This window comes from Gymnoscopelus microlampas, assembly GCF_963454915.1.
Source record: "Gymnoscopelus microlampas genome assembly, chromosome: 22".
Taxonomy (NCBI): domain Eukaryota; kingdom Metazoa; phylum Chordata; class Actinopteri; order Myctophiformes; family Myctophidae; genus Gymnoscopelus; species Gymnoscopelus microlampas.
The window spans coordinates 8,771,193-8,784,936 of NC_139959.1; the positions used below are offsets into that span (position 1 = coordinate 8,771,193).

Sequence of the window (13,744 nt, forward strand, 5' to 3'; positions counted from 1 at the left end):
CACACACACACATGCACACGCACACCGCACACACGTGCACCCACACACACTGCGGTGCACAGCACTAGGTACAGTATATTGGCTGCAGCAGTTGCGTAGAGTAATGCTATGCTAATTCCACTTGGCGGGATATCACCCCTCGCTGTTTGATGGAAAACAAAGTCTTGCAAATTTACATGATGACTCGCCCACCTGCCTTTCTGCAAATTACACTAAACGCTTTCCATTGTGTATGTAGGCTCATGCGCACACAAGGACACGCAGTGTTTTACTGTACACCGACGCACGCTGACATGGCAAAGGTGCACGTAAACAGACAAGCTAGTTGGTTAATCACTTAAAAGGGGTATTTCACTTTAAAACACTTCTGGGGTCATTTTAACGCTTTTGTGGGCCCCCCAGACAGTGGCCACTGGACAAACGCACAGAGACAGACGGTAGCTGTTTGGTTTACCTTCTCCTCAAGTGAACACAACCATGAAAACTAGACACTGGTTTTAATAAGGATCATCTTAATTATCATCTACTCATTTCCATAGGTAACCATGGGGACCACATTTCAAGGTGGATAGGTAGTGAATCTGCAGAGAGTTCTTCATCGTTGCTGTTGGACGGAAACGTGTCCAAAAGGGTTATTTTCCAGGAAATGGATAAAAGAACCTGTGCTCGTATCTATCCGATGTAGTTATGAATTAGTCATGAGCTCTTAAATATTTATAGTCACAAAACAGAATGAACCACTTTCACTTGAAAAATAAATCTAAAGTAGCAAAAAATAGCAAATCTACAAGCTCACAACGTGCCACGATGCCACACATTGTGAGCTTGTACGTGGTCTATTTTCTATTACATCGGCTGTAATCGGAGTTCCCAGAAGTTCACGCCTAAAAACGGGAGGGGCAATTGGCTGTGTTTGTCTGCCCGACGGCAAATGTCCTGCTGATATCAGTTTATTTAGTCAAGACACTGTTGTCACCGGACCCAAACTAAAATAACCTATTGTTTGTCTATGAATGACTTACCTTGATCAGCAGACGGATGGTTCCTGAGGCCTTACGGGAGATGTAATACCAGAAGGAGAGTTTGCAGATGGCACTAGACTCTTTCCAAACAGAGCTCCTGATATGGGCTTTATCGCCCTTCAGTCCCACCGGCGTAGCCTCCAGATAAACGAAGTGCCCTTAAGACAGACATAGATGAAAGAGAGAGAGCCAGAATGAGGTCAGACAGAGGAAAGAGAAACACAGACAGATTGATGGAAAGACTGGTAGCTCTATCTCTTCTCACAGAAAGTGAGATCAGTGGAGGACAAAGTGCTCAACTCCAGTACTTGAGTGAAAGTATAGATACTCCAGGTCAAATATTACTCAACTACAAGTGAAAGTTGCTCAATCAAATTTGTAATTGAGTTTAAGTACTGGAGTACTCAAGTACTCAAAAGTATGTGCTCTTTTTTTTTTACTTACTGTAAGTGTTTAAAAGTACAAATAACAAAGTACATTTTCTTTTAAATATCAATGCATTGCTATATATTGATAAAAATCCCAGAATTTTTCAAATCATAATAATAGTAAAAATATCAGACCTACAAGCTCACAACGCGTCACATCGCAGTACAGATTTTTTTTTTAAAGTGCAGTACTCAATTAAATGTACTTTGTTCCTTTCGACTACTGCCGGGGGGCCTTATCAGTTCTCACTTCCAAAGAGAGAACAGGATTTCCGGCATTTCACTTGATCCATGATTAAATGATTAAAATCTGAAGAGTAATGTATTTTAGCAGCATGTAATACTGCAGTTATTCATAATAATAGGAGATATTTTTCACGTACATGGTGGCAATCATTTTCTGCAATCAGTACAATCAATTCTCAGCCTAACTTCAGTAATACTGCATGTGATGGGCAGAATTCAACAGAGGAATGTGGGACTATTAAACATACAACCTTCTCAATGAACAAAATAACTTTTTAATGTGCAACTGACAATATCGTCTCTGTCGGGTGGAAACCTCCAAATCTGTTACTTTTCAGGATTCAAATAAAAAAAATAGCAAAAGTAGCAGATCTACAAGCTCAAAAGCTTCGAGCTTATGGATCTGCTACTTTTGAGTGATGCTGTAGTATGATCAAGTAGTAGGGCATTAATTTACGAAAAAACACAAAAAGTTTAAGTCCGGAGATAAGAGGTTACTGCCCGACATCGACGATATAATAAAGCAAAAGGAAAACGGCACTGCATACCCTTTTCATTCTGCAAAGTGTGATCAAATGGAGGTCGTATGCTCTGGACTGACCCCGCGCCCAGCGTCCAATCAAAGTTATCGGCCCGGGAGCTCTTCCAACCGCAGCGGCCGTGCTCAAAGGTGCAGGACGCCCCACAATCCCTTTCATCAGTGCCGTCTGCGCAGTCATCTGTGAAGTCACAGCTCCGCTCTGGAGCGAAGCACTGGCCGCTGTCACACTGGAGGAAGTCATGAGGACACGAGCCTGTCACACAAGCACGTACACACACACGCACACGCACACAGTACATGTAAGTACTTTGTTTCAATACTTCTATACCAGGGGTCTTCAACAGGGGGTCCCGGACCCCTAGGGGGTCCTCAGAGTTACTACAGGGGGTCCGCGAAATCTTTGTGTGATGGGATTTTTTTTTTTTACCTTAACCACTTGAACCCTAGCATCCCTTTTCTGAGGAGAACTTTAGCCAAAAAATAGCCGATCTACAAGCTCACAACGCCTCGCAGCGCGAGGCGTTGTGAGCTTGTAGATCGGCTATTTTTTGGCAAAGAGGTGTTTGGTGCAGAGGGAACAAAGAGCAGACCAAGTAAACAAAAAAAGTTAAATCTTAAACACAATTTGTATACAATATAGAGGGGGTCCCTGCTTCATCTCTCTCTCAGCTAGGGGGTCCCTGGCCTGAAAACGTTGAAGACCCCTGTTCTATACTTTACTTGAGTTAATAGCCTACTCATCACAACTTTCACTTTTACTTCAATACATTTAAAATTATTCTTTTACTCTACTACATTATCATTGGACACCTTGTTACTCAAATCAAATCAGAATATGATTACAAGTCACTCATCATCATCATGATATTGGATTATCCACACTGCTCATATTCAGAACAGGTACTCTCATCAAGACAAGATGCCTCCTGTCCATTGTATGCTGATGTATAAAATAGATTTAAAGTGGTTAAATTGATTTTGATGCCATTAAGCAATTTTGCTGGGGACCCCCTGGAACCCCCCCAAGGACCCCTGGGGGTCCCCAGACCCCACTTTGAGAACCAATGGCCTTAGGTGCCAGTACACCCAGAAACGCCACTGCCGAGAACCATTCCAAAAAAAATCTTCCATGCCAACGAATTACCTGATTTTGACTTAGTATAACACGATAAGAGCTTAGTTTCCCAAATGCCCATTGATATTAACACTCTAATAAAGACACAGTCAGACAGGTTTTCAAACCTTGTTAAACCAGGTACCAAACGGTGGCGGATACAGAACGTGCTTATTGAACGGTGCCTGGAAAAAACAGTTTTTTAAGCTTAGATATTATAATGACATTTGTCAATATGACAAAATATGGATGAATAATTCTTCTCACTGTTCAAATTGTCTTTAATGCTTTGAAAAGCATTGGTTCAATTTAGAAAGAAGAATAAAGTGAAGTAGAAAGTAGACAAAAGTACAGAGATGGCCATGGAAATAATAACAATAATACACTTGACCTTTAAAGGAATTTTTGAAACTTTGTTACTAATTGCTCCATCTACACGCAAGAAGACAGTACCTTCCCTCTCAGCTTTCCTACTTACTATCTTAATAAAATAAAATAAAGTACAAAGGGATGAGGACTAACCACTCTCCCTCTTTAAAAACACAGCATGAGTTCTCCATCGTGTCTACTGGAATAGCATACATTTAGTATTTATGGTAATATTATTGACCTCATTTTTTATGTCTGTGGCAAAAAAACAAGCCGGCATGTTGATGACCCCTGTGCCTCACATGTACACTGCATAGACATTAACACCACATGCACACGTACACACACATTAACACCTCATAGACAGCTTCACTCTTCACTCAGTTCAGAGGTCAAATGTTAAGAGCTCTATATGGTGTGTTCAATATCATTCCACTGCATGATGTATAAAAAAATGATACGTGACCACTTAAACCCTATATCGTCTCTGTCGGTTGGAAACTGTTACTTTTCAGGATTCAAATTCAAAAGCATCAAAAGTAGCAGATCTACAAGCTCGAAACGCGTCGCTTTGAGCCGCGTTTCGAGCTTGTGGATCTGCTACTACGCTGTAGTATGATCAAGTAGGGTGTTAATTCACAAAAAAAGAGAGAGATAAGATGGAGGTTTCTGCCCGACAGCAACGATACACAGTACTTAGTTGACCGAGTCCCCCGCAGGGCTCTATACCAGTGGTTCTCAACCTGTGGGTCACAGCCAGGACCACAGGATTTTTGGGGGGCCCGTAGATGTCAAATAATATAAGAAAGAGGTCAAAATGGTGAAAATAGCCGATCTACAAGCTCACGCTATTTTCACAATATTTATCTATGGTACTGAGGCAAACTAAATGTAATGTCTCAACTCCTACAATTCCAAGTGATGTCAGGGTGAGGGGTCCCCAGTTCAAATGTGATTATTTTGGGGGGTCGCGGGCTGAAAAGGTTGAGAACCACTGCTATAATACAGCTCCTTTTTTCCCTCTACACCAACAATCTCTTCAGTGCGTTGCATTGCGACAGATCGTGAGCTTGCTCAATAAATATTATTTTTATGCTCAATAAATATAATGCATAATTCAATCCAAGAGTTGTCTTGACTGAAATGCATTTTAAAGCACAAACTAATTTCTAGCCGTGAGAACAGTCTCTGAAGATTTATTTAGGAAATAAATTCAAACGTGCATGGCTTCTTAAATCTGACAGCAAAATCAGCTAGAGAAGCAGAGAATTTAAAGCTGGGTATATCACCTGAAAGCTTGCATTAAATAAATGAAAGAATAAAGAAAAGGTTCGCAATAATGTCACATTACACAGCACCACATGCCAAATGACTGGAATGGTCCGTTAACTTCAAATAAAAAGAAAATGTTGCAAAAGAAATGATTTCTATCGAACGTTGGAGCCTTCCCAGTGTGTCTTCAGCAGACAGGGCTGAAAACACAACACCTTGAGTACTTAACATTAAGTTAAGAGCATAAAAAAAGCCAACTCAAGTGAGAACGGTCCATCTGCGCTATCATCAGTGCATCTTTTAGAGGCTCAAGTATACGACACAAAGGAGCATAGGGCAACAAGCCCAAATCATTGTATCATGATAGGGTGTAGGAGGGTGGGGAAAGGAAGGGGGTCTGCCTCTTTTGGCACCAGACATTCCAGTGGGGTCAGCTCTTGGCTATGGGGAGCATTAGAGAGGGAGATGAGGCGAGGCGTGATGAAGAAGGGGTGGTCCTTCTTAAATTAAAGTAGAGGAAGGGGGGATAAGACCCTGCTAAATCCTTTGTTCCTCTTCAGGTGCAAAGGACCAGAAGCAATCCACCCCAGCCAGGCCACACGGGAAGGCAGGAAACCACTCCTCCATTCGAGGTAGTCAATGCTTCCGTGGCGTCTACGGTTGCACATACTACTGTATGAGGACTCGGGAGTTGCGAGTACACATAAGTTCTCAGTATGTTCTCAGTATGTTGCACATGTGTCTTTGTGTGTTTGGTATATTTGTTGGTATTCGCATTCCAAGAACGCATACTGTGTCATTTTAGATTTTAGGTTAGGTTCTCAAACTTTTTTCATGTCAAGGACCCCCAAGATGATATGTATTTGTCTGCAGACCCCCCCCCCCCCCATTTTAGATTTTAGGTTAGGTTCTCAAACTTTTTTCATGTCAAGGACCCCCAAGATGATATGTATTTGTCTGCAGACCCCCCCCCCCCCCCCCATTTAAAAATGTTTGTTCCAGGGACCCCCAGAAGCAAAGATTTGAGTTAAAATAAGATTTGCGCAAACTATTATTACTACGATTTTTCAAAAATAGCAGATCTACAAGCTCATAGCGCGGCACTCCCGGATTGATGGGTTAAATATTTTTTGTTCCAGGGACCTACGCTAAAGCCACATTTTTATGCTCCATCGTGCGATGGTGTCACGTGTGGAGAAGAGCTGAGAATCGTAGACCACAACGTGAGCTTGTAGATTGGCTATCGTCGGCTGCCACATACACCGTCGTGCGGCAAGGTATGAATCCAATCTGCAAGCTTAAACAGTGGATGTCATGGCCTGTCATGGCCGTCTGTGCCGCTCTCCCATTGCTTTGGCTCTTTCATAAGTCGGTTGCCCTGGGTGTCACGCTGCCACCTGGTGCAAGTCTAGCGCGCCATGATGAAAGGTTTAAAACCTCTCACACTGTTTTGGTCCCCCGGCCTGGCGGGGCTGTGACATCTGCGTCTTGGACAGTGGTTCTCAAAAAGAAATGTGTTAATAAGAGCATAAAGGTCTATTTAACCACTTTAACCCTATTTTTACTTCAGCTATTTGAGAATGATTGTAAAAAAAAAAATTAAACACGTATATTCTTATTTGGTCTCTACAATATCTTTTCAGATGGGGATCTGCAGCCAAATATATATATATATCAATTTAGGGGTCCTTGACATGAAAATGTTTGAGAACCACTGGTCTAGGAGATCTGATCCCAGCTTGTCTCCATCATGGACGACTGAGCTGATCTGTGGCCAGCGTCCTGACACACACAGGTGTTCTCTGTCCCCTTCAGTCTGACGAAGAGCATGGGCTCCAAACGTCACTCGTGATTATAGTAAAATGGGAGCAACAAACGATCGGTGTGCGGCTCAATTTTGTGCTCCTTCATCTCAGTTCGCTTTGGCGGCAGCACCTGCCTTCAAGAGCTACTGATGTGACTTTTTGATCCCGATTCCCTTTCCCTCTATCAATACCAACCCAAGGACAGTGGCCTACTGATAATATTGTCGCTGTCGGGCAGAAACCTTGTACGTTTAATTACGTTTCAGGAAATGGAATAAACAACCAACTGAATCGAATTATGGATCCAATATATTTATTATTTAGGCACAAGCTCTTGTTAAGCCCTGGTGGCTATAATTTGGGCATGTCATTATAGGTGAAAACGTTTAATTTTAAAACAGGACATTAATTTATGAAGAAAAATAAATAAATACAAAGTTGAAATAATAGATACGAGGTTTCTGCCTGACAGCAACGATAGGAGAGAGATCAATAAATGCAAACAATCACGCTTGGCAAAGGGTGGACATTGTTCATCTTTTTCCTCTGCTAACACAGTGGGTTCTCTTTTTCATTTCAAGGACCATCAGTTTGATATGCATGAGGGCCAAGGACCCCCATTTGATGCAATTCTCTATATCTGGGACCTCAATCAACTCTATACAATCTTAACTAACCCTCAGAGTTACAGACCAAAGTAACTCCTCAAGGAGCCCTGTGCAGTGCATTATATGATAATAAAGTCCAGTAAAGTAGGCTGATGATAAAGCAGTACGGTATACTGCATAAAGCGCCATTCACACTATGACTATAACGATAACGATAACTATATCGCTCACCATTGTATTTTCTTTTGATACAGTAGCTGGTGTGAACTCTGCACCATTTGACTTTAAACAATGTTTAAAACTATATGTTTATAGTTATAGTTATAGTACTCAATGTGAATGGCGCTTGGCAGTAACGTATAAGGTAGTACAGTATATTATATGATAACTGATAAGGCAGTACAGTATATTGTATGATAAGGCAGTACAGTAAATTATATCGTTGCTGTCGGTCAAAAAAACTCTTATCTCCATATTTCAACTTTTTGTGTTTTTCGTAAATTAACGCCCTACTTGATCATATACTACAGCGTCACACTAAAATATCAAAAGTAGCAGATCTGCAAGCTCGAAGCGGCGCGTTTTGAGCTTGCTATTTTTTCATTTGAATCCTGAAAAGTAACAGTTTTGGACATAATGAGGTTTCCACCCGACAGAGATGATATTATATGACACAGTATTATGATAACACATTACAATATACCGTATAAACACTATATGATGAGGTAATGCACTAAGACTTTCCATGTAATGTACTGCATGTACTGAGAACCACTACACTAACCCAATGACTACGACACAAATTAAACAAGGCTAACCCGATCGTTGTCTCCTCCTCTCCCTCTCTCTCTCTCTCAGATGAGAAATGCTGATAGCATCTTGTTGCCAGCATCAAAAAAACATGGTGCTGCTGTCATGTCTGATCATCCTCATCAGCTCACACAGGGAAATCCGCCCTATCATATCATCAGACAGTGTAAAAGGTATAAACCAAGACGATGACTGATGCTGAAGGAGGCCGTTGATGACAAGAAGACATCAACAACCCCACTGATGGGAAGGAAGCGCCGCAAGAGGCGCACAATCAAAAAAACTACACGAAAAACATGAAACTCCCTGAAAATACATGACAGATCGATGATGACAGCCCCATTACATGACTTGCATGCTTGTTTACAAATAAATAATGGCCCAGCAGGGGCCTGTCAAAGAGCTCAGCCTGTGCTCATCCCTATAGGAAGATATAATGATATCATGATGGAACGGAGTAGAGATCAAATGTCCTAGAGGGACATAAGTCTGTCTGTAAATACATTACTTCATCATATAGTGCACTTCTTTATATACTGTACTGCCTTATCATAGCCTGGAAACCAGACAAATCTGCCAGTGCAGGTTTGGTCTGGCCCTGCTCGTTTGTGATTTGATTTCCCTGCCCCTGAAGTTGTGTGGCACCAATCAGGGCCCAGTATGGAAATATGGGGCGGGTTTATCACCAGAGGCATTTTTTGAATTCGCCCCTTGGAGGTTCCACACAGAGATTCCAGACTAATATCTACGCAGTGATATTAGCCTGGCCATGCCAGGCTAGCCTTGAGGAACAGTAATCGGTTCCATCACCGTTTTTTATCACACTGTCCGAGCTGGTATGTGGACTTCACGTCTGCTACACAATTACAAAGTACAACCTTGATCCTTGAACTAATACTCTATAAATAAAAGGCAGAAAAGCCCCCAAAACAAATTCAAAATAAAAATAAAAATGCTCCACTTTTTGGCATCTGCCACTTGAATTAAGTTTAACTTGATTGATTGACATGAAGAGGGCCTGCCAGCTCCCTTCACGACTTCTATAGTAGGCAAACCCATAATGCAATGCTTGTTTTCAAACGTCAGTAGCATTACAAAGTTATATAAAAATGTGCATGGCAAAGAACCCAAAAACCTACCGCTTCCATACAGAATGTATGGAAGTGGTCCCATTCCAAGTGTGTTTGTCTTTGCCAGCGCCGCTATTGATAATAATTATAATTATGTTTGGGTGGGTAGACCTTGTTGAGCTGGTCATTTTAAAAGTAGTTCTCAAGTTAAAAAAGTGTGCTATACTGCATTTGCTCTGGTCCAAATCCTGCAGTAACCAAGCTGGAAGCAGTGAGGGGCTCACAAGCCCAGCTCGACTTCAACTTTTCCCCCGGGTTGCGTCACCTCTCCACCCCTCGCTGGAACATCTTGCAGTGGAATATGAAGGAAGGCATTCTCGTCTGGCCCCTGAATCACCTCTCACATCTTTTAACCGTTCTCCTCTATTCTCTTGCCTTTAAAAAAAAAGCATGTTATGTTCGAAAAACGTGATTCTTATTCTTGGCTATTGTTTCCTTACTATTATATTATATTATATGTACAATGTACATAATATGCATTACTCCATATATGTATTATACTGCCAGGACTTACATTATCACATCTAAGATGGCTCCCATTCTAGTCAAATTTATGCAGCACAAAGATTATGTATTTATTTACTGTATTTGTTTAACTGAAAATACATAATTTCCGCATAGTATAAATTAGCCTTAAGAGTGTCAGCTAACTTAATAATATGCAAAATCCTAAAATGAACTGAATGTATGAGAATATGCCTGTGCATATTTTCTTCCTTACAAATGGAGTCTAAGGGAAAGCACGCACATTCAAATAATCCTTCTTACAGGTGCTTGACGTTGTCCTCATTAAAGTATACTTCTGGGAGCTACATGCAGTGTGCAGATTTATCTTCTTCATATCTTTCTTAGTCATTACCTGCAGCTAAAAGTATATTATAGTGTATAGATGTTTCAATGCCACTCAAACAACTAAAGAAAAGAGATAATGGCATGGGAGCTTCCCTGGCCTTTCAAACAGTTAGCTAAGTTAATTTGCAGTTATCTGTCCTGAACAGCACCATATACTGTATAATGGCCAGCTCCATCCTAAAACGTCAATTGAAAACATTTCTTCAGTCTGTAGTGGGAGAATAGCTTTCCACGCCCGTTTCCATTGGGCTATAGTGATTTATATCTTAAACAATGCCTTCACATCACCAATGATGTGCTAACGTGAATGTGTATATGCTAAATACCTATGCTATGGAGCTAGGTTTTGTGGTTTGTTTTATGCACGTATATACCAGCGTGTGTTGAGCTACAGTACATGGTTCACTGTATGCATGTAGAAGCATGACTTGAGATTGGCGTAGCAGTATGAACTGAGCTGTGTGATTCGCTGTATGCACGTAGGCTAATTGCATGAGTTGAACTGTGATTGATCAACCTTTGTGGGGACAGAGACAGACATAGATAAAGACAAACCCTGTTCCTTCACAACACTGCAGCGTGAGCTGCAGTGTTGTGAAGCTCAGCACAGCAGGAGAACAAGGACTAACAGTTGGATATGAGGCTTAATCTGGGTAGCACTTGCCCAGACTGGCATTCGCACTCAGTGAGGACAGCCTAAATTAGAGTTTGTTGGTGAAGGACTAATATCTGTAGGAGGGGAGATGAGGTGGCAAATTGACACAGGAAAGACAAAGGTGGGCAGAGAGAGAGAGAAAAAAAAACACACTGACAGACAGAGAGACTGGCAGACACACAAAAGAGCGATGCATAGGAGATGCAAAAACAACAGCGCTATTGTATACAAGTCTCTCCCAATCAGTTCAGGGGATGACTGAGAAATCACAGGGTCTAACTAGGGCCACACACAAAGCACGCTTCATCTCTCCTCAGTATGGCCAATCCAGAATCCCCCATTCTCCTCCTTTCCCCAGCATCCAATACAGGAGAAAGGCTATAAATTTGATAGGGCAATTATAGCCTCTAGGACAAAGGCAATAAATCAGCTCTGGTTGTTTTGTCTCGCCTCCTAAAGGTTCCCTCATAAAGAATAGAAAGGATGCAGAGGAACATAATAGGTTGAATGGTTCCTAAGTTGAAGTTTCTGTGGCTCACAATTTGGTTAAGTGCTTAGACAGACCATGACTAATATTGTCTGGAATCGTCACCTCGGTTCATCAGAAAGTAGCCTCATTTGGCGCCAGGCTACAGTTAATCCTTTGCATATTATATACAAGAAAATGAAACACGAAGTGGCCTGGTTGTGTGTAGCAAAAGTAGTTAACGTAGCATCACAATCATTTTAACCACTTTATCCATTTATGTGTTGGCTATTCAAAATCTTGCAGATCTAAAAGCTCACAGCACGTCACTTTGGGCTGCGCTTTGAATAATTTTGAATTCGTTTTTAAACATACATCTTCTCTTCTGGGGGTCCCTGGGACAAAACCTTTTCAGATAGGGGGTCCGCTGCCAAATGCATATCATTTTGGGGGTCCTTGCCAGGAAAAAGTTTGAGAACTACTGGTGTAGACAACCATGTCCCCCCTAGGATACAGATGGAATCAGCAGCCACTTCTTATTCACAGCTGACAGTGACGGGATTCACCAGGAGAGCATTAATTTACGGAGCATTCCGTCAGAATGTATTCACTTTTGAATACATGTTTCATACACGTTAACCTATCTGACAGACAGAGCGTTAGAATGTGGTTTGATTAACCAGAATGACCAACCATTCAGGAGACAGGGGGACTGTCGAAGTTGACCCATATCGAACCCCTACCCTACTGAACCTAAAAGGTACAGATATCGTATTCAGAAATGCACCCCCTCCCTACCCAAAGATACATCTTCAGAAATAAACGTAGCAGTATGGTTCTCGAAAAGTTTGCATACAAGGTTATCCACAATTTCAATACTTTTTGGTCCAAAATAAATAAATAAAAATGCAAATTAGGTGCATAATGAGGAGTCCAAGTCAGCATAATGCATTTATTTTGCACTGTCAAGGGTTGATGATACTTTGCTCTTCTAATTTGGACTTAGACAGTATGTCTGAGACTAATCAGAGTCAACACCCTGCAGAATGCAACTGGTGTGACACCAGTTCCCCTTAAACAGTTCAGACGTAACTTTTTTTGTCACCTTGTGACTCTTCACTCATGTTTATAATGCACAAGCAGTAACAAAACTCCCACAGCCCACCCCCATGTCAATGTTATTTAACCCATTCAATACGGGAACGCATCTGTGTCATTTTAGATGTCTTTGGCTATTCAAAAATAGCAGATATACAAGCTCATAGTGCGGCACCAAGTGCCGCACTATGAGCTTGTAGATCTGCATTTTTTTTTAAAGAAATCATGAAAATGTGTGCAAATCTTTGAATATCTATATATACATTTTTAACTCAAATCTTTGCTTCTGTATGAAATATTTTGAGATGGGGGGGGGGGGTCCGTGGACAAATACATATACTTTTGGGTGGTTCTTGACATGAAAAAAGTTTGAGAACCACTGATGTTATAGCAACATAAGTTATTTAAAAAAAACTGTTAGGATTTAGAAGACATTTGTAGAATCCCCCAGAAGCAAAGATTTGAGTTAAAAATGTTCGCTTCAAAAAACATATTTAAAGATTTTTTTTAATAGCAGCTCTACAAGCTTGTAGTGTGGCACATGAGCTTGTAGATCTGCTATTTTTGAATAGCCCAACATATAAAATAATGGTTATAGCTAAAAAATTGCATGGCATGTGTTCCCGGGTTGAATGGGTTAATATCTCCGAGTCACTGAGGCGGGAGGAGAGGATGAAACAGAGTAATCATCATCAAAGCCTACCTCCTGCAGGTGGAGAGGAGTTTTCACCATCTTCAGTGAGCAGGCACCCCGGGGAGAAGGTGATGTCGTCCAGGCAGATGTCTCCTTTGGGGTTCCTTCCCACTTTGCCTTCGAAGACGACCTGGAAGTCACCGGGAGGAGAGCTCAGGGGAATCTCCCTCATCTGCCAGTAGTTGCCCTGGTCCCCCGTCAGGTTCAGGAGGAGATGAAACGTTCCTCCGCTCCTCTGGAACACGTTGAGCGTTCCGGTGCCATCCCCAGACATGTGCAGGTAGAATCTCATCTAGAGAGAGAGAGAGAGAGAGAGAGAGAGAGAGAGAGAGAGAGAGAGAGACGAGGAGAATGAGCGAATTGAGGCATTTTGGAACATAGGCATACGTTTTTTTGATTTGCGTACATGGTAAAACTTAGAAGCCACTGCAGTATATTTAAGACAAGTGTGTGTGTGTGTGTGTGTGTGTGTGTGTGTGTGTGTGTGTGTGTGTGTGTAAGGATATAAGAAAACGTTGTGCACCTGAATGTGTAGCAACTAATGGTACAAAATATGTTATTCACTTGGCCTTGACAGAATAGTGATCGGTTTGGTAATAGCTAATCTCTCCCGATGGGTTCCCAGATTGGGTAA

At 41.5% G+C, this 13,744-nt stretch overlaps 1 protein-coding gene across 1 annotated transcript in view; it reads right to left on the reverse strand.

Annotated features, from left to right (window-relative positions):
* The window catches only part of malrd1 (MAM and LDL receptor class A domain containing 1), a gene marked incomplete at its 5' end in the record, with an annotated part of 113,797 nt that overhangs the window by 67,857 nt on the left and 32,196 nt on the right, over positions 1 to 13,744 (reverse strand). Inside the window, 3 exons of the mRNA XM_084048744.1 lie at positions 1,023 to 1,180; positions 2,245 to 2,490; positions 13,120 to 13,402. Coding sequence (XP_083904870.1) covers positions 1,023 to 1,180; positions 2,245 to 2,490; positions 13,120 to 13,402 — 687 coding nt within the window. The remainder of the gene's footprint in view (positions 1 to 1,022; positions 1,181 to 2,244; positions 2,491 to 13,119; positions 13,403 to 13,744) is intronic.